Genomic DNA, 25,015 nt, shown 5'->3' with positions numbered 1-25,015 from the left:
CAACAAGGGAGGTGGCTTACAAAACACTCGTTCGACCTATACTTGAGTATTGCTCATCAGTGTGGGATCCGTACCAGGTCGGGTTGACGGAGGAGATAGAGAAGATCCAAAGAAGTGCAGCGCGTTTCGTCACAGGGTTATTTGGTAACCGTGATAGCGTTACGGAGATGTTTAACAAACTCTGGATGAGGTATCGAATATATTGCTTCTCCCTACTTATACCTTCCGAGGAGATCACGAATGTAAAATTAGAGAGATTCGACCGCGCACGGAGGCTTTCCGGCAGTCGTTCTTCCCGCGAACCATACGCGGCTGGAACAGGAAAGGGAGGTAATGACAGTGGCACGTAAAGTGCCCTCCGCTACACAGCATTGGGTGGCTTGCAGAGTATAAATGTAGATGTAGATGTAGGACTTTTATCTCTGGCGGATTTACCTCCAAACATGGTTGTGTCATTTATTTTTGTCTGTACGGCTGCGAGACGAGTTGTTGGCTCCTTTGTACGGTGACGGGGAATGGTTACGGTATATTTGATAGTGACCTCGTCTAGGGTACAGCAATGGTCTTCCTCCCACAGATCAACTATAATCGTTTCCAGTTGACTGGTGTAAAGAGAACTGTTGTGATGGTGAACGTTTTGCTGTGTAATAGTCGTCTGAAACTCCTCTTCTCTGCAGTAGCGTGCGATATGTCAGAGGTGTCCCCAGTGGAAACATTCTGTGTGTCCACCTCCTTCCTCCAAATGTCCGTTCTGCAGGGCGCTAGACTTGTCAGAGAAATTGCTTCTTCCTCTTTCTCTAAAGTATGGACTCTACCTTCATGGCTGCTATCTCTTGATTACTCAGTCCGGCAGTTCTGGCTGCCATAAAATGCTGTACCTGTTCGCTAAGAACCTGGAGTATCAGAGAGGTGAGGTCGTGGTGATCTTTCACAGGGACTACATTCGGTGCTACTGTACACTGACGGAAAAAAATCGCAACACCAACAAGGAGTTGTGTGTCATAAACGAAAATTGGTAGGCGTGTTTCCTCATCTGAAAGATGACGAAGTTTCGCACCAGTCGCATGAGTGGTGCTAGTAGCGCAACTGTGAGGAAGCGAATCAGATTTGCTTTCAATACACGCTGTAAGGGCGTGAGCGTTAGTTGCCTTTGACTGGATGTGGTGAGTTGATGTTAGTCAAGAATGCTTCTAAGGCAACAGATATTATCACCAACACCTTACTGAGTTTGAACGAGGTCTGTAATAGGACTACGAGAAGCTGGGTGTTCCTTCTGCGATACTGCAGAAACACTTGGCAGGAGTGCAACCATTGTACATTATTGTTGGCAGCAGTGGTCACGGGAAGGTACGGTTGACCGAGAGAGGTGGCGCAGTGGTTAGCACACTGAACTCGCTTTCGGGAGGACGACGGTTCAAATCCGCGTCCGGCCAACTCGATTTGCGCTTTCCGCGATTTCCCTTAATCACTTTAGGCAAATGGCGGGATGGTTCCTTTGAAAGGGTAAGCCCGACTCCCTTCCCCATCCTTTCCTAACCCGATGGGACCGATGACCTCGCTGTTCGGTTCTCTCCCCCAAATCAACCAACCGAGGTACGGTCGCAGGAAGATCGGTCCCCAGACGGCCATGTGGCACTACTGAGAGACAAGACCATCGTGTTCAGCGTACAGATGTGACGCATCGTACCCCATCTGAAGCAGAAATTCGAGCTTCAGTTGCCACCACAGTGACACAAAGAAATGTTACAAATCGGTTACTTCAAGGACAGCTTTAAGCCAGACGCCCTGTAGAGTCCATTCCACTGACCCCAAACCACCGCCATTTGCGACATCTGTGGAGTCAAGCGAGAGTTGACTAGAGGGTAGGGTGGACGTCTGTCGTATTTTATGATGAAAACTGGTTCTGTGTCGGTACCAGTGATGGTCAGAAGGAGGAGGCCAAGTGAGGACCTGCAACCAACCCGTCTGTGTGCTAGACACACTGGACCTGTAGTTACGGTCTGGGGCGGGATTTCGTATGACAGCAGGAGCACTCTCGTAGTTATCGCTCGCACGCTGACTGCATATTTGTACGCCAGTCTGGTAATTCGACCTGTCGTCCTTCTATTCATGAATAGCATGCCAGGGGGTGTTTTCCAACAGGATAACGCTGTCGGTAATACCGCTGTTGTAACACAACATATTCTATAGAGTGTCGACATGTTGCTTTAGACTGCTAGATCTGCATATTTTTTCCAGTGGTGCACATATGGGACATCATCGGATGACAACTCCAAGTCATCAACAAACAGTATTAACCATCCCTATAGTGACCGACCAAGTGCAACAGGCATGCAACTCCAACCCACAAACTGACATATAACGCCTTTACGACACAGAGAATGCACGTTTGCATGCTTATATTCTACTTTGCAATAGCTTACCTCGCTCTTGCATTAACCTGTGATCTTGCGATGTTAATACTTAAATACGTTACCTAGACAAATGTGTTCCCGAAATTTCATTCCTCTACATTAATTATTTTATGGTGTTGCGATTTATTTCCGTCAGTGTATTTCTTTCACCCAACTATTTTTCTGTTGGATATCCTCTACATCTACATCTACATACATACTCCGCAATCCACCATACGGTGCGTGGCGGAGGGTACCTCGTACCACAAGTAGCATCTTCTCTCCCTGTTCCACTCCCAAACAGACCGAGGGAAAAATGACTTCCTATATGCCTCTGTACGAGCCCTTATCTCTCTTATCTTATCTTTGTGGTCTTTCCGCGAAATGTAAGTTGGCGGCAGTAAAATTGTACTGCGGTCAACCTCAAATGCTGGTTCTCCAAATTTCCTCAGTAGCGATTCACGAAAAGAACGCCTTCTTTCCTCTAGAGACTCCTAACCGAGTTCCTGAAGCATTTCCGTAACACTCGCGTGATGATCAAACCTACCAGTAACAAGTCTAGCAGCCCGCCTCTGAATTGCTTCTACGTCCTCCCTCAATCCGACCTGATAGGGATCCCAAACGCTCGAGCAGTACTCAAGAATAGGTCGCATTAGTGTTTTATAAGCGGTCTCCTTTACTGATGAACCACATCTTCCCAAAATTCTACCAATGAACCGAAGACGACTGTCCGCCTTCCCCACAAGTGCCATTACATGCTTGTTCCACTTCATATCGCTCTGCAATGTTATGTCCAAATATTTAATCGTCGTGACTGTGTCAAGCGCTACACTACTAATGGAGTATTCAAACATTACGGTTTTTTTTACCTATTCATCTGCATTAATTTACATTTATCTGTATTTAGAGTTAACTGCCATTCTTTACACCAATCACAAATCCTGTCCAAGTCATCTTGTATCCTCCTACAGTCACTCAACGACGACACCTTTCCGTACACCACAGCATCATCAGCAAACAGCCGCACATTGCTATCCACACTATCCAAAAGATCATTTATGTAGATAGAAAACAACAGCGGACCTACCACACTTCCCTGGGGCACTCCAGATGATACCCTCACCTCCGATGAAGATTCACCATCGAGGACAACGTACTGGGTTCTATTACTTAAGAAGTCCTCGATTCGGTTGCGCCACTTGAAGAATTCCTTTGTTGGCGCGACACCTTTTGCCAGAAGAGCTTGGTAGATGTCTTCTGCGAATCCATTAAGGAAGTGTGAGATATTGTTAGGTGCTGTCGTATTAGGATTCACAATGTGGCGTAGGAACAAATATCGTATGTAAGACTGTGACGTATCCACATGACGCTGGACCCTCCTCTTCTATTGTTATTTCGCTAAGCGGACTTGCTGTTTTTTGTCACCAAATATTTTCTTGAGTTTGGTCTGGAATTTGACCCAGTTATCGAGTTTCTCCTCGTCGTTCTCGAACCACTACTCAACTGTGCCGTCCAAGTAAATGTTCACCTTTGCCAAACACATCATGCCATCCCACCTGTCATGTTTTTGCACTCGCTCGCACTCTTGCAGCCATTTCATCGGGTCCTGACCGATGGATACCTGATGTGTAGCTTCCTGGTGTTTTGGAATCCACTGATTTGCTCCTGTCAGGATAGGCGGTGGTTTAGATGTTTCGAATTACCCAGCACCCACCAAACAATGTCACGCTTTTAATCAGTCTCATGTCCAAATTCGAAAGCAGGGGTCGTCAATGAAGTATAGCGTTTAGCACATAATGCACATTTATTACTGGCCCGAGTTTACAGACAGAATAGAATTGCCTACTTGACACAGAGTGCTACTGTCCTCACAAACATCAAGTACTCTAGAATACGCAAACATTAAAACATAAGAAATTCTGAGAACTTTCTAGGGATGATAAATAATAAACATTTGTGAGTGGTCGGGTTTGAACTGGGGACTGACAGTGCGCCAACCAGGAACACCAACCGCTACTCCGTAATACATGTAATGTAGCTCACTCCAGTAGTACTGATAATGTAATGGATATTAGACATTGCATATATAGATATAGTTGGCACTATATATAAAGATTATGAGGCTGCGTGTCGATTCACTGTGATCAGCAGACTTATAAGTATGTGTTGAGGAGTAAAGTTACTATGGTCAGTGTTCCCCGATATGCGCAAAGAAAATGACTATGACCTGTTGTAAGGAAATACGGATTTGATGTGGAAAATTGCGATTTTAACGCATCAATAGCTGTAAGGAGGATGGAAGATTGTACGTGGAAAATTATGTCCAGTGTGATATTCCTGGCTGTGGCCGCCCGTATTTTATCTTGCTAGAAGCTCGCCTTGATGCAGCTTGATACACGTGAGGTAACATATAGTACGAAAGTAGAGTATGGTACTGTATGGATTATTCCCGTGGGAGAGTCAGCCAATTGTACTGAACTTGCTTCTGATTGGTTCTCAGATTGGAGTGTTAGGGACCAAAACGCCTAACTTCTCTTATTAATTATTTATTAATTTTCATTGTATTTAACTCTGTTTTCAGTACGACAATCTCTCATGATTATCGTACGAGCCTACCGTTTTGTTTATTAAATTTCAATAGTTTTGAGAAACATAAGAGTAATGATATTACAACCGAAGTGCTTCGGACACCTTCGGGTCGCTTTGGCGCGCCTGGGAGTCGAAGTACCTCGGCTGCGCTAGTCACTTTGTTTCGGGTGTTCTTCAGAGTCGAATGTGTATCTCTGTTTTGAACGGACATATCGTACTCTATATCGGAAGTTGCCATAAAAGTTACCGTACCGGTACTATTAAGAGAGCTACGTCGAGTGTTGTAGAAGACAGTGTTCAAAAATGGTTCAAGTAGCTCTGAGCACTATGCGACTTAACTTCTGAGGTCATCAGTCACCTAGAACTTAGAACTAATTAAACCTAACTAACCTAAGGACATCACACACATCCATGCCCGAGGCAGGATTCGAACCTGCGACCGTAGCGATCGCTCGGTTCCAGACTGTAGCGCCTAGAACCCACGGCCACTCCGGCCGGCGAAGACAGTGTAAAAAGTGATATTTTAAAATATAAACAAACAGGATACATTAATGAGAGGTGTCGCCTACTATCATTGTCAGTATTGCAGATCTTGCCCTATGTAGATACAGTGTATCTGGGTAAGTGGCATCACACAAAAAAAGCACGAACGCAGGTTCAAGTTCGAGATGACAGCATAGTAGTCTCCGCCGAAGATGATCCCAGACCGACGGGCTGTCTTCTGCACTGGTGACACAACTTTAGAAGACGACAGGTTGGTGGATAGAACGGTTAGGGACTCTTATTCAATCTCTACAGATCTCTCCAGCTTCCAGATCTGACTTCCAACACGACAACGTATAATTTATACCAGTCATAAGGCCGAAATAGATATTTATAATTCCAGAGGCACTGCCATCAAGAGGGGGTATTTCCGATACTTTGCTCACTGTCGAATGTCATCAGATTGAGGCTGCAATTGACAAAATGTGGCTGGTTTCCTAGGACGATTCTGCCTGGCGAGTGGGGCGCGTGACGGAGGTAGCCTGCGGCCGGAACGATTGACATTTCCGGGTTGCAGCAGGAGTCGTCGTGTTGAGCCGCCCGAACAGGACAGGCTGGGGTACAACATGCAGCTGACCTAACTGTGTCGTCCTTTAGGAGACCGAATAGCGAAATAATACCCAGTACCTCTTGGACAGCCTTCGTGATCGCTTGTGTTTGAATTTTCTTCGTGGAAATTTGAGAAGATTCAATACGAGCGTGTGTGTTGCGCTGAACAATTATTCCCTCCCATGTAAATTGATCGGCTGAGAGATTGTACCGCCATTCTATACATTTTCCGTCTTTTTTGGCTGAGAGAACGCCGATTGTGATGTGTGTTGTGTGCATCTAGATGGTGGAAAACAGGTGGAAGAGACGTTTGCTGGTTCTCTAGACCTAAGAAACACCTTAGTTGACTTTGCAAAGTACAAGGATGATTTTGAATCTGTTATATCATTGACATTGGTATTCGTAAAAACTAGGAGTAGAACTACCAGTTTTCTCTATTTCCGAGTTTTCACGTATAAGATCTCAGGCGAGATAAGTTTCTAGTTACTTAGTGATTTGGAGGACGTCCCACATAAAGACCTCGCTAAAGTTTTGGGTTTCTAGAGATATGATTTCCACTCTTTATCTTCGGAACCATACTGTGCAAGTGATAGGTATCATACTACTATGCCGCTGATATCGAGAACTATCGCGTAAATCGTACAATATTCTGGCAAACCTTGTGAAATTATGTATGTTCTTGTAATTCCAGAGTCTGCAGACGACTGTAGAAAACATGGCAGCAAGCAAGAAGGTTGGGGCTGGAAAGAGTAACGCCTTTGTGCCGGGGGAACCAGCCCAGCCTTTGCACACCATTTCAGAGAGTGATCGCTATCCGTGGAGGGCGCTCTGATCGCGCATCAGGCCAGCGTGTGTGGTGGGCAGTTCCCTCGTGACCGCTGGCCTCGGTGGATGACCGACGGACCCCGTGGGAAATATCTAGTGCTGCAACTATATACAGCGCATGTTGTTATGGCATCTGTCTGTCTTCGCGGTATATACAGGGTGGTACATTGATCGTGACCGGACCAAATATCTCACGAAATAAGCGTCAAACGAAAAAACTACAAGGAACGAAACTCGTCTAGCTTGAAGGGGGAAATCAGTTGGCGCTATGATTGACTCGCTAGATGGCGCTGCCATAGTTCAAACGGAAAAGTTAAGCTTTCCCCGACAGTAGCAGAGCAGTGTAATCGAGGAAGTATCTTGGGCGGTTGTTGTTGTTGTTGTTGTGGCCTTCAGTCCTGAGACTGGTTTGATGCAGCTCTCAATGCTACTCTATCCTGTGCAAGCTTCTTCATCTACCAATACGTACTGCAGCCTACATCCTTCCGAATCTGTTTAGTGTATTCATCTCTTGGTCTCCCTCTACGATTTTTACCCTCCACGCTGCCATCAAATACTAAATTGGTGATCCCTTGATGCCTCAGAACATGTCCTACCAACCGATCCCTTCTTCTTGTCAAGTTGTGTCACAAACTCCTCTTCTCCCCAATCCTATTCAATACTTCCTCATTAGTTACGTGATCTACCCATCTAATCTCCAGCATTCTTCTGTAGCACCACATTTCAAAAGCTTCTATTCTCTTCTTGTCTAAACTATTTATCATCCATGTTTCACTTCCATACATGGCTACACTCCATACAAATACTTTGAGAAACGACTTCCTGACACTTAAATCTATCCTCGATGTTAAGAAATTTCCCTTCTTCAAAAATGCTTTTCTTGCCATTGCCAGTCTACATTTTATATCCTCTCTACTTCGACCATCATCAGTTACTTTGCTCCCAAAATAGCAAAACTCCTTTACTACTTTAAGCGTCTCATTTCCTAATCTAATTCCCTCAGCATCGCCCGACTTAATTCGACTACATTCCATTATCCTCTTTTTGCGTTTGTTGATGTTCATCTTATATCCTCCCTTCAATACACTGTCCATTCCGTTCAACTGCTCTTCAAAATCCTTTGCTGTCTCTGACAGAATTACTATGTCATCGGCGAACCTTAAAGTTTTTATTTATTCTCCATGGATTTTAATACCTACTCCGAATTTTTCTTTTGTTTCCTTTGCTTGCTCAATATACAGATTGAATAGCATCGGGGAGAGGCTACAACCCTGTCTCACTCCCTTCCCAACAACTGCGTCCCTTTTGTGTCCTTCGACTCTTATAACTGCCATCTGGTTTCTGTACAAATTGTAAATAGCCTTTCGCTCCCTGTATTTTACCCCTGCCGCCTACAGAATTTGAAAGAGAGTATTCCAGTTAACATTGTCAAAAGCTTTCTCCAAGTCTACAAATGCTAGAAACGTAGGTTTGCCTTTCCGTAATCTAGCTTCTAAGATAAGTCGTAGGGTCAGTATTGCCTCACGTGTTCCCATATTTTTACGGAATCCAAACTGATCTCCCCAAGGTCGGCTTCTACCAGTTTTTCCATTCGTCTGTACACAATTCGCGTTAGTATTTTGCATCCGTGACTTATTAAACTGATAGTTCGGTAATTTTCACATCTGTCAACGCCTGCTTTCTTTGGGATTGGAATTATTATATTCTTCTTGAAGTCTGAGGGTATTTCGCCTGTTTCATACATTTTGCTCACCAGATGGTAGAGTTTTGTCAGGACTGGCTCTCCCAAGGCTGTCAGTAGTTCTAATGGAATGTTGTCTACTCCCGGAGCCTTTATTCGACTTCGGCCTTTCAGTGCTCTATCAAATTCTTCACGCAGTATCATATTTCCCATTTCATCTTCATCTACATCCTCTTCCATTTCCATAATATTGTCCTCAAGAACATCGCCCTTGTATAGACCCTTTATATACTCCTTCTACCTTTCTGCTTTCGCTTTTTGCTTAGAACTGGGTTTCCATCTGAGCCCTTGATATTCTTACAAGTGGTTCTCTTTTCTCCAAAGGTCTCTTTAATTTTCCTGTAGGCTGCATCTATCTTACCCCTAGTGAGATAAGCCTCTACATCCTTACATTTGTCCTCTAGCCATGCCTGCTTAGCCATTTTGCACTTCCTGTCGATCTTATTTTTGAGACGTTTATATTCCTTTTTGCCTGCTTCATTTACTGCATTTTTATATTTTCTCCTCTCATCAATTAAATTCAGTATTTCTTCTGTTACCCAAGGATTCCTAGTGGCCCTCGTCTTTTTACCTACTAGATCCTCTGCTGCTTTCACCACTTCATCCCTCAAAGCTATCCATTCTTCTTCTACTGTATTTCTTTCCCTCATTCTTGTCAATTGTTCCTTTATGCTCTTCCTGAAACTCTCTACAACCTCTGGTTCTTTCAATTTATCCAGGTCCCATCTTCTCAAATTCCCACCTTTTTGCAGTTTCTTCAGTTTTAATCTACAGTTCATAACCAATAGATTGTGGGCAGAGTCCACATCTGCCCCTGGAAATGACTTACAGTTTAAAACCTGGTTCCTAAATCTCTGTCTTACCATTATATAATCTAGCTGAAACCTGTTAGTATCTCCAGGCTTCTTCCATGTATACAACCTCCTTTTATGAACCATGTGTTAGCTATGATTAAGTTGTGCTCTGCGCAAAGTTCTACCAGGCGGCTTCCTCTTTCATTTCTTACTCCCAATTCATATTCACCTACTACGTTTCCTTCTCTTCCTTTTCCTACTATTGAATTCCAGTCACCCATGACTATTAAATTTTCATCTCCCTTCACTATCTGAATAATTTCTTTTATCTCATCATACATTTCTTCAATTCCTTCGTCATCTTCAGAGCTAGTTGGCATATAAACTTGTACTACTGTTGTAGGCGTGGGCTTCGTGTCTATCTTGGCCACAATAATGCGTTCACTATGTTGTGTGCAGTAGCTTACTTGAACTCCTATTTTTTTTATTCATTATTAAACCTACTCCTGCATTACCCGTGTTTGATTTTGTATTTATAACCCTGTATTCACCTGACCAAAAGTCTTGTTCCTCCTGCCACCGAACTTCGCTAATTCCCATTATATCTAACTTTAACCTATCCATTTCCCTTTTTAAATTTTATAACCTACCTGCCCGATTAAGGGATCTGACATTCCACGCTCCGATCCGTAGAACGCCAGTTTTCTTTCTCCTGGTAACGACGTCCTCTTGAGTAGTCCCCGCCCGGAGATCCGAATGGGGGACTATTTTACCTCCGGAATATTTTACCCAAGAGGACGCCATCATCATTTATCCATACAGTAAAGCGGCATGCCCTCGGGAAAAATTACGTTGTAGTTTCCCCTTGCTTTCAGCCTTTCGCAGTACCAGCACAGCAAGGCCGTTTTGGTTAGTGTAGAAAGGCCAGATCAGTCAATCATCCAGACTGTTGCCCCTGCAACTTGGGCGGCAGTTTCCGTATTTCATAATCTGTAGACCAATTTTGCAGTGTTTAACTGTCAGTTCAATATGACTACTGAATGTTTTTCGGTCTGTACAAAGTAGTTTACCACTGAAAGTCTCGTAATTTTTCTGTCTGCAGAAAATGGTGGAGAGTGCTATGTGTTTACAGTTACACAGATATTTATTTCAACTTCCAAACATCGTCGTTTTGACGTGTTAAATCAGATATAGCAGCTGATATCGATTTCGGGATCTATTTCCCACAAAAGCATGTGGAGTGTGTCAGGGATGAAAACTGGGAGCTTTCATAAGTGCACCGCGATCTTTTTAGCCTCTGTGTCCAAATGTGGTGGTATACATCGCAAAACTGAAGCAGACTACTATGCAGCAATCTTTTTGGAAGTGTATTTAGAGTCATATTCAACTACACTCCTGGAAATTGAAATAAGAACACCGTGAATTCATTGTCCCAGGAAGGGGAAACTTTATTGACACATTCCTGGGGTCAGGTACATCACATGATCACACTGACAGAACCACAGGTACATAGACACAGGCAACAGAGCATGCACAATGTCGGCACTAGTACAGTGTATATCCACCTTTCGCAGCAATGCAGGCTGCTATTCTCCCATGGAGACGATCGTAGAGATGCTGGATGTAGTCCTGTGGAACGGCTTGCCATGCTATTTCCACCTGGCGCCTCAGTTGGACCAGCGTTCGTGCTGGACGTGCAGACCACGTGAGACGACGCTTCATCCAGTCCCAAACATGCTCAATGGGGGACAGATCCGGAGATCTTGCTGGCCAGGGTAGTTGACTTACACCTTCTAGAGCACGTTGGGTGGCACGGGATACATGCGGACGTGCATTGTCCTGTTGGAACAGCAAGTTCCCTTGCCGGTCTAGGAATGGTAGAACGATGGGTTCGATGACGGTTTGGATGTACCGTGCACTATTCAGTGTCCCCTCGACGATCACCAGTGGTGTACGGCCAGTGTAGGAGATCGCTCCCCACACCATGATGCCGGGTGTTGGCCCTGTGTGCCTCGGTCGTATGCAGTCCTGATTGTGGCGCTCACCTGCACGGCGCCAAACACGCATACGACCATCATTGGCACCAAGGCAGAAGCGACTCTCATCGCTGAAGACGACACGTCTCCATTCGTCCCTCCATCCACGCCTGTCGCGACACCACTGGAGGCGGGCTGCACAATGTTGGGGCGTGAGCGGAAGACGGCCTAACGGTGTGCGGGACCGTAGCCCAGCTTCATGGAGACGGTTGCGAATGGTCCTCGCCGATACCCCAGGAGCAACAGTGTCCCTAATTTGCTGGGAAGTGGCGGTGCGGTCCCCTACGGCACTGCGTAGGATCCTACGGTCTTGGCGTGCATCCGTGCGTCGCTGCGGTCCGGTCCCAGGTCGACGGGCACGTGCACCTTCCGCCGACCACTGGCGACAACATCGATGTACTGTGGAGACCTCACGCCCCAAGTGTTGAGCAATTCGGCGGTACGTCCACCCGGCCTCCCGCATGCCCACTATACGCCCTCGCTCAAAGTCCGTCAACTGCACATACGGTTCACGTCCACGCTGTCGCGGCATGCTTACAGTGTTAAAGACTGCGATGGAGCTCCGTATGCCACGGCAAACTGGCTGACACTGACGGCGGCGGTGCACAAATGCTGCGCAGCTAGCGCCATTCGACGGCCAACACCGCGGTTCCTGATGTGTCCGCTGTGCCGTGCGTGTGATCATTGCTTGTACAGCCCTCTCGCAGTGTCCGGAGCAAGTATGGCGGGTCTGACACACCGGTGTCAATGTGTTCTTTTTTCCATTTCCAGGAGTGTAGATTTAATAACTCCTGAGGCAGCTTATGTTCAAAGACAAGGGAAGGATGCGATATTTCCCACAAAAGCGCGCGAAGTGTCTCAGAGATAGTTTCACAGGTATACTGCGATCTTTTTTTGTGATATCTTCAAGACATGTATTTGACAATACTCTACACGTTGCTTAAACGCCAGATTTAATAACTCCTGAAGCAGTTTGTGTTCAACGGCAAGGGGTATCTGTGTGCCACGAAGAAGACCAAGGCATTTCCAGCACGACAAGAAGTGCTTAGTGCGTGGCCACTCTGCGGTTGTTGGCGGCCAGTGCTGCGAGCCCAGCACATGGTTACTTCCGACGGACATGCAGACTCTGTGGCAGGGAGCGCGGGAGCCAGAGTGGGTGGACGTCTCGTCTGTTGTGCTTCGGACTTTCATCGAATGATCTGCAGTTACAGCACACGCATTTATCAACATCAGTTGCAAAGTGTAACTTAGCCCCACCCTGCTGCATCTTCATTATTGGATGAGGCCTATTCATCTTCTTCATGCTGTCTCCAAATATCATTGCTTTTTAAGCATTGTGAAGGTGGCTATGGACATAGTCATTAGCTTCGTGGTTGCAGATCATATACCAGTTAAACTCCTCCTTTTCCAGGACAGACATCTCATCCACTAAGCACATAGTACACAGTAAACAATTACATCCATCCTCTTAGGAAGGTCAACACAGTCTGAGCGAATTTCCCACCATTTTTCCCCAGACCGCCATTTGGATTACATCACGGAATGGGAGCGGGAGTGTAGGGTGGGGCGCCGGCCGGTGTGGCCGAGCGGTTCTAGGCGCATCAGTCTGGAACCGCGCTACCGCTACGGTCGCAGGTTCGAATCCTGCCTGGGCATGGATGTGTGTGATGTCCTTAGTTTGGTTTAAGTAGTTCTAGGGGACTGATGACCTCAGATGTTAAGTCCCATAGTGTTCAGAGCCATTTGTAGGGTGGGGGGGAAGGCCAACAGTGCTCTGCTCTCTGGTGGTGGTTTTGTGAACAAGGTCAGTTGGGCTCCAGATTTCAAGGTGAACACACTGGATGGATGGTTAAAATGGCTCTGAGCACTATGGGCTTTAACATCTGAGGTAACCAGTTCCCTAGAACTTAGAACTACCTAAACCTAACTAACCTAAGGACATCACACACATCCATGCCCGAGGCAGGATTCGAACCTGCGACCGTAGCGGTCGTGCGGTTCCAGACTGATACTGGATGGAGCTACAGTCTATGACAACTCAAATGGTTTAAATAAACAATATACCACAATGCATACAAAATAAAGACTTCCAGCAACCCAGCACAGACTGAGTTCTTTTACAATTACCTTCTTTTACAATTACTTGATTGGGGGAGGGAAGGGGGAGGGGAGGAGAGGGAGGTGGTGTTAGGTTAGTGGAGGTAGCCCAACTATCCTATTTTCCCGCGAAAATTTGTACTTACCACCATGATGTCAGTGCAACGCTGTGTCCGCCATCTTGAATAAATTTGGCAACAATACAGAGTGGGGCCACACCCCCTTTGCCCTATTACTCCCTTCTAAATATCCTCGTGTTCCCTTTCCCATTCTCTCCTCCCACCTCTCTGTCCTGTCCGCAGCTCATGGTCTCGCGGTCGCGTTCTCGCTTCCCGAGCACAGGGTCCCCAGTTCGATTCCCAGCGGGGTCAGGGATTTTCACCTGCCTCGAGATGACTGGGTGTTTGTGTTGTCCTCATCATTTCATCATCATTCATGAAAGTGGCGAGATTGGACTGGGCAAAGATTGGGAATTTGTACTGGTACTGATAACTGTGCCATTGAGTGCCCCACAAACCAGTCATCATCATCATCATCTCTCTGTCCTACTACTGTGTCCATCTCCTCCTTCCCACATTATGTCTGTCCTTCTCCTCCTACCCCTTCTCTATCCATGTTATCACCACGATCCCAATAGGAGGCTGATGGTTCTTGCCCCACAATATTTCTTTCCAGATTATAACTACAAGGGACGGTCGAAGTGTTTCCGATCGAATGGCGTACAGTCCAGAATCGGTATGCCAGTCACGCCAAATCGTCTTGAGCACTGAGGCAATCATCCCATCAATGCACCGGATTAGAGATACCAAATTCGTAAAACACCACGTCCAGCTGCATGAGGAAGTCCGCAGCTGTCTGCTGCAATCCTTGACCGACAGGAATTGTTGACCCTTCAAGGCATTTTGTTAAGGGACCAAAGCGTGATAATCGCATGGGGTGAGGTCAGGACTATAAGGCGGGTGTTCAAGTGTCTCCCACTCGAATTGGCGTAACTTCTGCGTTACAACATTTGCACAGTGAAGTCATGCGTTGTCGTAAATCGATACGGGACTTGGTGCGCCATTCCACAATGGTGGTTATCGAAAGATGTGTTGCCCCATAATCATTCTCCATTCTGCGATGGTGTCTACCGGTGATTGCCCTTAGGCTGGAAAGAAAAGAGTAGCAGCACGTTCGTTCCGCTTGGGTTAATCTGCTAATAACGTCGCCACAATTTCACTTTTGTATATTTACTGCATGCACATTGGAAAGACGAGAACGCCACACACATATTTTGCCTGCATGTCAGTGCTTACATACCCACATCAGAAGCAACGCCCTCAAACTGAAACGTTTTGATCGCTCCTTATAATATGTCTACCAAATTTGTCTGTAATCGTCCCAGGGGCTTAGGATGAGCTTTTAAAAAGTTGGTTTGCACGCCCACGAACATGTAAAATTTATTTCAGATATAGATAAAATGTTTCATACTTAATTTACACATATTTCATCTGTGTTTCTGGAGAATTTGCCCTGCCGTTTCATTTTCATGCAGCTCAATGTTTATGTTGCTGTATTTCCTAAACTATGTGCTGTACAATGATATAACTTTACAGGTACATCCATTGGTATGTGTGTCTTCCGTCTGAGAAATGTGTCGTGAATGCAGTTAGTAGTAAAGAAATGATAAATTAAAACGTCATGGATTATGTTGAAGTTTTTCACGCATCTCACTGCTTACGACGTCACATCTCCTGAACTATGTGTTATACAATGATACGTTTTTGTATGTACGTCCAGTGACATATGTGGGTACTGTCTGCGAAATGTGTTGCGAATAGAGTTGGTAGCAAAGAAGTAACAGGTTTAAACGTCGTACATGATGAGGTAAATTTTCACACACCTCATTGTTTATGACGTTATATTTCCTGAACTACTTGTTTTACTGTGAAATAATTTTGCTGGAACATTGAGTGGTGCATGTAAACACTGTGTACAAAATGTGTTGCGCTTACAATTAGTAGTAAAACAACGTCATACTTCGTGCAAGAGTTTTGTGAACACCGAAAAGTTTGATATCATATGTAAAGTACGTTGCAAGTCACTAAGAACTCTCATTCTCAATTACTGAATGAATGAAGTACGGGTATTGACGTATTGTGGGCTACACTTCCTTTTTATCCCCCACCTCACCCATTCGAGAATAATACACAGGGTGATTTTTTTCACTGTGTACAAACTCTGATAAACTCATGTCCAGAAATGCATGGTTTCCATGTAAGAGACCATTTATTCAGCCATACGTTGTTACAGAGACTGCGGCCTAATACGTGCTATACCATGTAGCCACAGTTGCAGTATGTGTTGAAAATGATTTCCATGTGCCTCAACGCAAGCATGTACACGCCATAGCATGTTTTGTCCCACACGTTCACATCGACCAGGCTGCATCTGAACAGTGTCAAAGGCATCATGAACAAGCTGCTCCAGTATCTCCACATCTGGAATCGGCTCTCCATACACGATACAATATTTTTGAGGTGGCCACATAACCACAAATCGCACGGGTTGAGATCCGATGAGCTAGCAGATCATGCAACTGGACTCCCTCGTCCAATGCATCGACCAGGGCAGACACGATTGAGATCCATCCGGACTTTGACAGGGAAATGGGCTGACGCACCATCATGTAGCAGCCACATAACCCTCCGAATCATGAATAGCACTTCTTCCAGCAGGGGAGGCAAAGTCGCGAGCAAGAAACACCGGTAGCTGCGGGCTGTTAGGTGACGTGGAGGGAAGACTGGTCCCAAGACATAGTCGCCAATTATCCTGGCCCACACTCTCCATCTGCACCGATGCTGATGATTTGCTGTCACCATACCATTGGGGTTCTTCATGCTATCCACAGATGAATGTTACGAAAGTTGAAGATACCACTCTGTGCAAAGGTGGTCTCAACTGTGAATAGGATGGATGGCGCAAATCCTGGAATCATAGTCGCGTGATGAAGAAACCAGTGACAAAATTGCTCCTGATGTAGGAAGTATGTCGGTAGTAAGCCCTGCACACACTGTACGTGATGAGGTTAGTACCAACTGTCGTGGAGAACGTTCCACACGGTCGTATCGTTTACCCACCACTGGCAGTCCAACTGCCTGGTACTGACACGGCGGTCGCCTTCGACAGTGTTAATCACATTTTCCTCCAAGTCTGGAGTCCCAACATTTCGGGTCTGTCCTTCGCGATTTCCTGCTTTCTGAAACGACCCTGTCTCAGACAAACGGCGAAACACTGTTGCAAACATTGAATGCTGTGGTTATCGTCCGCGGGGATAGGTCTCCTGATACAACCTTGCTGCCCACTGCCCGTTGCCATTTTCCTTTTCGTAAGTAAACGCCACATCGCCAAACTCTCGATTCGAACACGGAACCATTGTGTACAACGCTGTATCATATTCATTACATGGTGAGCCAGAAAGAGAAGTGAATCGGACACAACATTACCAATTACGAGGGTTGCCCAGAAAGTAGTGCACCGCATTTTTTTTCTTCAACAATTCTTTATTGAACATAATGAGAATTACACACCCTATTTTTCCACGTAATATCCATCCCGTTCTATGCCTTTCTCTAGCGCAAAACAAGGGCGTGCATGCCCTGTCGGTAGCAATCCTTGTCCTGGTCTCGGAGCCAGTGCTTCACTGTGTGAATCACTTCTTCATCGTCCTCAAAATGTCTTCTATGAATGGCATCCTTTAGTGGCCCAAACAAGTGGAAGTCCGAGGGGGCCAGGTCAGGGCTGTAGGGGTAAGACTGTCCAACCCTGTATTGCGGTGCGTTCAGCAGTCCTCAGACTTGTGTGGGACTGAGCGTTATCGTGTTGCAGCAAAACATCTCCTGGGTTGCTGTGGCGCTGAAGTCGCCAGAAGCGCGTCTTGAGTCTTTTAGTGTGTTGACATACGCTTCTGACTCAATGGTACCGCCTCTTGGCATCGCATCAATGAGAACCACACCTTCACACTCCCAGAACACGGTGATCATGACCTTACCGGTGGAAGCAGTTGCTTCGAATTTTTTCTTCTGTGGGGAGTAGGAATGGTTTCATTCCATCGACTGTCGTTTTGTTTCGGGCTCAAAATAGTGAACCCAGGTTTCATCACCTGCCACAATCCGGGACCAGAAAGCCTCGCCCCTCAGCTTCAAAACGTTGCAACTAGTCAAGATAAATATTTTTTTCTGTGCGATTTGCGATCCGCCGTTAGACACCGCTGGACCCATCTTGCACACACTTTTGAATATGCAAGAGTGCGGATAATTGCGTCCACACTTCATTTGCTGACTGACAGATGCAGCGCCGACTGCCCCGTCGTAATGGATCTGTCCTCTTGAATGACATCAGCTTACTGTAACATATCAGGTGCGACAGCCGTGGATGGTCTCCGCGACCGCTGTAAATCGTCGAGCTCCGCAGAAACCGCCTTCTGATGACCTTACCCTCCGTGCCTAGCGATTAATTGTCCTGTCGACTGCAGGTACTCCATAGACTTTGCACAACCGTTTCTGAATATTCTCGACAGTCTCTCTCTCTCTCTGCAGTGAGCAATTCAATGATGACACGTTGATTGTAATGTGCATCACCTACAGATGCCCTTTTGAAACTGTCCTGTAGCTACGCTATTGTCAAAAGTGACGGAAACTTGGCGCGTCCATTCAGGAGACTTCAAATACTATACACGTAACGTTTCGCATTCGCAGCATTTTTTTTGGCCGAGAAAAAAAATGCGGTGCATTACTTTCTGGGCAACCCTCGTACTATGGCAGGAGGAAACCATGCATACTTTCAATGTGGCTGCATGGTACAGCGCGTATTAGACCACAGTCTCCGTAACAAAGTGTAATTGCATAAATGGACTCTAGCATGGAAACTATGCCTTTCCGGGCACAAGTGTATCAGATCTTTTTTGATCCGCATCCTCTCATCGATTAATCCCTAGTACTCAATGTGTGTGTGTGTGTGTGTGTGTGTGTGTGTGTGTGTGTGTGTGTGTGTGTGTGTGTGTGTGTGTGTGTGTGTTAAGTCAGGTTCGAATCCTGCCTCGGGCATGGATGTGTGTGATGTCCTTAGGTTAGTTGGGTTTAAGTAGTTCTAAGTTCTAGGGGACTGATGACCTCAGATGGGAAGTCCCATAGTGCTCAGAGCCATTTTTGTTAAGTCAGGGTATAGGCTGTCTCCATTCCGAATCTCATTCGCATCCGTCCATCCGTTTCGGCGTGAAGAAGTAACGAATATACTAACATACACACATGTATTTATAATGTACTGTTGTAGTTTGTTCATTTATTTGGTGATTCTCTTGAATCTATACACTTAAGCACTTACGTAATTACCAAATATGCAACAACCAGTCGCATAATCATGTTTTATTTATTCACTTTTGCAAATCGATGTTAACTGATTAACAGCCATCATCGGTGCTTTCAACCAATATGTGCCCTGAGTAGTAATACTGTCTTAAGTGAATACATAAAACATGATTCGGCGACTGGTTGCTGCATATTTGGTTATTTTATGGTTTACAATCGCTGCACGACTTGGGAACCACATGGAGCCCACCATTCATAGCTTACGTAGTTGGTGCAAGACTTAACTTTGAGCAGTTGATGTAGCTTATATCACCTACTGACAATGCTACTGATGGACAGGAGAGGAAATAAGTATACATAACGTTTTTTTAACTATGTTGTTGTTGTTGTGGCCTTCAGTCCTGAGACTTGTTTGATGCAGCTCCCCATGCTACTCTATCCTGTGCAAGCTTCTTCATCTCCCTGTACCTACTGCAGCGTACATCCTTCTGAATCTGCTTAGTGTATTCATCTCTTGGTCTCCCTCTACGATTTTTACCCTCCACGCTGCCCTACAATACTAAATTGGTGATCCGTCGATGTCTCAGAACACGTCCTACCAACCGATCCCTACTTCTAGTCAAGTTGTGCCACAAGCTCCCCTTCTCCCCAATTCTATTCAACACCTCCTCATTATTGATTGGCGACTCCATAGTGTCCTGAGCACTACGACCAGATAATGGGTATACTTGAAAGGAGAGACAGCATTGGTCGTATATTTTTGTTTATTATCGCAAAATCGATTTTCGGTCACCTAGTGACCATCTTCAGTGCTAGAAGTTAAAAATTTTTTCACATGACGATCAGAGAGTATAAAACAGAAAATCACAATTACATCTGCATATGAACATAACACTTGTTAGGAACATACCTGTAATATATAACTTAAATTAGTAAGCACTGGTGGCAATAAGCTTACGGCGATCACATAGACTGAGGTCGCTGTTTACATGCACTTGTTCAGCAGACCTCGGTGTGACGGGGCTTGACACGCCCTCTATGTGACATGTGTCACGTGAAGACACAGTATTACTGGGTTTGCGAGATATTAACACTAAATAACTCTTGTGCATTTGTGAATCGTGCAGTAATTCAAATTTAAAATGTACGTACAACACATAGCAGACGAAGGGGGAAGGAAATATCTAAAATACATTGGCGTTCTGTTTTTTACAAACTTATAAAACATAAAACAGATCGATGATAAGTTGTCAGAGTGCAGGACATGTAAAAGAGCAAAAGATAATGAAAAAGAATAATAAATGAATAACATGAAATGAGGTGTAACACAGGTTTTTAAAAAACATAATACCCACCATCTGGCGTGGGAAGTTAGAAGTACAACGTTCGTGATTTACGTAAAATGTGACGTTAAGACTAAGGAGTCAAATATATAAAAAATATAGTAACAGTACGAAACTGCCATTACTTAGTAATTAAAAATCCATGAAACAAAATGTTCATTACAAAAATGTTTGTAGGTGTGGATAAACAATTTTGTTATCATATTTAACGGCGTGATAATGTACATATCATTCGTCCCATGACTGGTTGTACGATTCCGCATAAGCACTGGGTATCATTCGTCCCATCACTGGTTGTACGCTTTCGCATAAGCACTGGGTCAGAACCCATATGTACATTCACAGGTTGTAAAACAGTAATGAAGTTGCCAAGCAACCGGTTTTGAATATTAATAAACTTATTTGATTTTACATAACTTATAGTAGTAGTGGGACCCATATGAAATACAAGCAGACTTAAGAAGTACCTATAATTCTAATTGTGTATTTGAAATAAATTTGAAAATATAAGGTGCGAACAGGTAGTATACATCAAACAACGAGAAACCATCATGAGGAAGGACAGGTAATAGTGCCACTTATACCAAAAATATACATCGTACTTTAGAGAAATTAAACATAGGCTATGCACTTATTCAAACAGCAAAGGAATTGTTAACATACATTAAAAATAATTACGTAAAGTGATAACGGGTTCGTATTACTTTGTGTCAACGCCTACGAGATGTCGACTGTAGTAAAATTATGTTCAGTAGGCGTCCATGAGTTCTGCAAATTACGGAACAAAAAAGGAGCATCTTTTTCAAAAAAACCGAAATTAGTAATGTTATTAAAACAAACCGAAACATGTGTGTCTATGTGTTGAGATAGTTGGAATAGCGGCCATTGTAAGTGTTCTCGTAGCAACTATGACTGAGGCGTTGTATATAAGGGATAACAAGCAACTGACTACGAATTGCTAATTGTGATAATTGGCCACAAGCTGACTTTTTTCATTGGAAATCGGAGAAGCATTCCCAAAACTGTGTGCTTCTCGATATCGTTTGCTCGTTAAGTAGAGCGATATCTGGAGCTTTATTATGACAAAAGATCTCCATCTCTTCCATAAGGTCGAGGAAGCGACCTTTTTTTACCCTTGTGCAACAACATCAATTGCGATGTCAAATCTGGAGTTGTATGACCAGTTGCTACCAGATGGGCTGCGAAATTCGATTTTTCGGCAATATCTTTCCTCTCAAGTGCAACGTGCTCACGGAACCTTGTTTCTAATTTTCGTCCGGTTTGCCCTATGTAACCTGCCTTACACGCGGCACACGTAAGTTTGTAAACACCTGATTCATGTAAGACGTTGCGTTCATGAATGTTATTCCTTAAAAGCACGCCTAATCCGTTCGTCGTCGAGAAACCTACATTAATATCTCTCTTCTTGAATACTCTGGCAATTTTACTGCTAATGGGACCATAGAAAGGCAAAGTGATAAATTTTTGATTTTTAGTTTCGCTTGTCTCATAAATGTTCATGACGTATTTCAACGGGTAATTATTATTTCTTGCAATTTGTTTAACTATGTTTAACTCTTTCTCATGGTTTTCATTAGATAATGGTAATCGGAACATACGATGCAATGCAAAGTGGAAAAACGCTTTTTTGTGTTGGTCAGGGTGTTGTGAACCATAATCTAAGATGATATCTGTGAATGTTGATTTTCTGTAAATGTCAAATGTATGTTTTCCATTTTCCCTTCTAATGGTTAGGTCTAAAAAATTAATGACTCCATTCTGTTCTTTTTCAACTGTGAAAGCAATTTTGTTGTGTAAACCATTAAATGTACTGACGACTTCGTCAATATCAGATTGACTGCCATTAATAAGCAATAGCGTGTCGTCTACATATCTATAGTAGTATACGATCTTTTTAGCTATTGTTGGAAAACCTTTTAGTAATTTCAGTTCAAGATAGTTAATAAATATGTCTGCCATAATCCCTGACAGAGAGTTTCCCATGCTGAGTCCGTCCTTTTGGACATAAATTTTGTCGTTAAATGTGAAGTAGTTATACTTTAAGCAGAATGATAATAGTTCTATGAACTCATTTATTTCCACGCTGGACATATTACTGTGGTTTCTGAGATTAGCGTCAATAATTTGTATTGTTTCCTCAATCGGGATATTCGTATATAAATTGACAATGTCCAGCGAAAGAAACGTCATAGTGTCTGTATCTTTTATTTTCTCTACTGATTGGGTACTATTTTTAATCGAGAACTGTAGCACAAATTTATAATGCATATTCAAAATAGTTAGGCATTTTTTCGCAATATTCACCAAAGGGCCCCCTCTCCCATCAACTACCGGCCTAATGGGATTAGATTGCTTATGAACCTTGAATTGTGATCGTAGCTTAGGAATTTTTGGATTCATTACCTTGAGATACTGTATCTCACGAGGGGCTATTACATTTGAAAGTGATTTAAGTTTCTCATTTAAATTTCTTTGAATCTCATTCGTTGGGTCTCTCGCAATTGATGTAATACCGTTTTCTTGAAAAAATTGTAGAGTTTTTTTTATACATACATTTCTTTTGTAACAATAATAACAGAATTCCCTTTGTCTGCCTTTGTGACAATTGCATTACTTTCTTGTAATTTATTATTCAAGCTTTTTACTGTCAAATGATCCCTCCTGTTTTGGTTATTTGCTTTTTCTACCTTGTTCTTTAATAGCTTTTCTACCGCTACAGCCATTTTATTCTGTTCTACCTTATTTATTTTACAACTATCCATCGCGAATTTTACCTGCACTAGTGTATTCTTAATTGCATTTTGATATTCATCGACTTCAGGAAAGCATATGTTTCTGCGGACCGTGGAACCCTGTTTAAAATCATGGAAGAATTTGGGATCGACCGAAAGACACGAAAAATCACAGAACAGACACTTACAGGAACAACGGCCAAAGTAAAATTCATGGGCGAAGTATCAGAACCCTCCGAAATCAAATCTGGAGTCCGACAGGGGGACGGACTATCCCCAATCCTTTTCAATATTGTTCTAGAAAAGATAATCAGGGAATAGGAACCTCACGTAAAGGGTATCCGAATTTGTATCAAGAAAGAGAACCGAATTAAAGTCAAGTGCCTTGCTTTCGCTGACGATATTGCAATTATCACCAATAACAGAACAGAAGCGATTCACGCAGTGGAAAAACTACATGAAATTTCACAAAAAACCGGACTACAGATATCTTATGAAAAAACCCAACATATGGAAAGGCAGCCAGAAAATAAATCCCCTTTAATAACAAAATATGGTAAAATTGCAGAAGTCTGCCATTTGAAACTATACAGTCCTCAGGATTAAACCGAATTGCCAATGAACAAAGAATCACCAAGCTCCAGAAGGCCTACAAGCTAACATGGACGCATTACAACAAGAAGTGCATTTCGACAGACGCAAAATTAAGGCACTGTACAACAGTGATTCTTCCAGAAGCAATCTATGCAGCTGAAACAATGGTGATTGATGGTCATTCAAAAATTAAGGAAATAGAAAAGCAAGAAAGAAAAATTCTCAGGAAGATTTACGGTCCAATCAACAAAAATGGCATTTGGATGAAGAGACCACAAAACGAACTCTATAGAAAGATCAACATAGCAACAGATGAAATCGGAAAGCGCCGAGCCAAATTTTATACACACAGCTACAGGATGGAAGACTCCAGAACAGCAAAGAAATTATTCAATATTATAAGAAGGAGTAAATGTGACACAGAATGGTTGAAAGAAGTCCAGAGGGATCTACAGCAGATCAACATAAAAAATCTCGAAGGTCGCACCGAGTGCCGGCATAAAATCACAAGTGTGAAGTTTGGGGAAAGAACATCGCGTCAGCCTGGTAAAAAATGGACAGAGGAACGGAAGAAGGAGCATTCTGAGAGGATGAGGAGGTTTTGGGAAGCAAAGAAGAAAAACATCCGAAGATGAAATTATGAATTCAAGTTCAATCGCTCTCCTAAAGGGGAACAATCGTTATATACATATATATATAATACTATAGTGAGCACATTTTCCTACTCGTCTGGCTGACAGTGTAGCAGCTCTACATCGACCACAGCACTTGCCTGCGCTCTGTGTTTGCCCACAGGCCCCGAGGTGTGTCTGCAGCTTCGGCAGCTGTCCCGGCAGGCGCGCCACTGTCCCGTCTCCTTCAGCGCCTGCCGCCTGTTCACCGTGGACGCCCACCTGCTGACCGCCATGGCCGCCACCATTGCCAGCTACACCATCATCCTGCTGCAGTTCGTCTCCTAGGTGGCGCTCGGCGACAACAGTTCGCGGAAACAGCGCCTGTTTGTAATAACCTCTCTGCAGAGCAAACAACTTTTACTTCGGGATCAACACTATTTCCTCATGCAACAGTCATGTGAAATTCAGCATGATCTTTTGGCTCAAGAGATCGAGAAGGCACTTCATTGCGGAACTCACGTTGATGCTGTTTTTCTCGAGTTCCATACTACAGTCTCAAGTTACTAAGAAATATTCATTTCCTGACCTTGACTTAATCTGTACCATTACTGTCAATGGCATAGAAAATGAGTCACTGGTCATATCACTGCCTATTGCAGATGTATACGGTGTGTTCTATCAGAGTACCTTTAGATGCTCATGTAATCTGACTGAAAACCAAATTACTTCTAACCAAAACATCCTACTTTTCAAATTAAATCTTGTAAATACGACGATCGAAAATTTATCACTTCTTGTT

The 25,015-nt window shown here is 43.9% G+C and overlaps 1 protein-coding gene across 1 annotated transcript in view; it reads left to right on the top strand.

Annotated features, from left to right (window-relative positions):
- Window positions 1–24,561, top strand: part of LOC126484968 (uncharacterized) — a 33,590-nt gene extending 9,029 nt beyond the window's left edge. The window contains exon 3 of the mRNA XM_050108570.1: window positions 24,398–24,561. Coding sequence (XP_049964527.1) covers window positions 24,398–24,561 — 164 coding nt within the window. The remainder of the gene's footprint in view (window positions 1–24,397) is intronic.
- Window positions 24,562–25,015: the final 454 nt, after the last annotated feature.

This window comes from Schistocerca serialis, chromosome 6, assembly GCF_023864345.2.
Source record: "Schistocerca serialis cubense isolate TAMUIC-IGC-003099 chromosome 6, iqSchSeri2.2, whole genome shotgun sequence".
Lineage (NCBI taxonomy): Eukaryota > Metazoa > Arthropoda > Insecta > Orthoptera > Acrididae > Schistocerca > Schistocerca serialis.
Note: the sequence above shows the minus strand (reverse complement) of the source record. Positions and strands in the feature narration are given on the sequence as shown.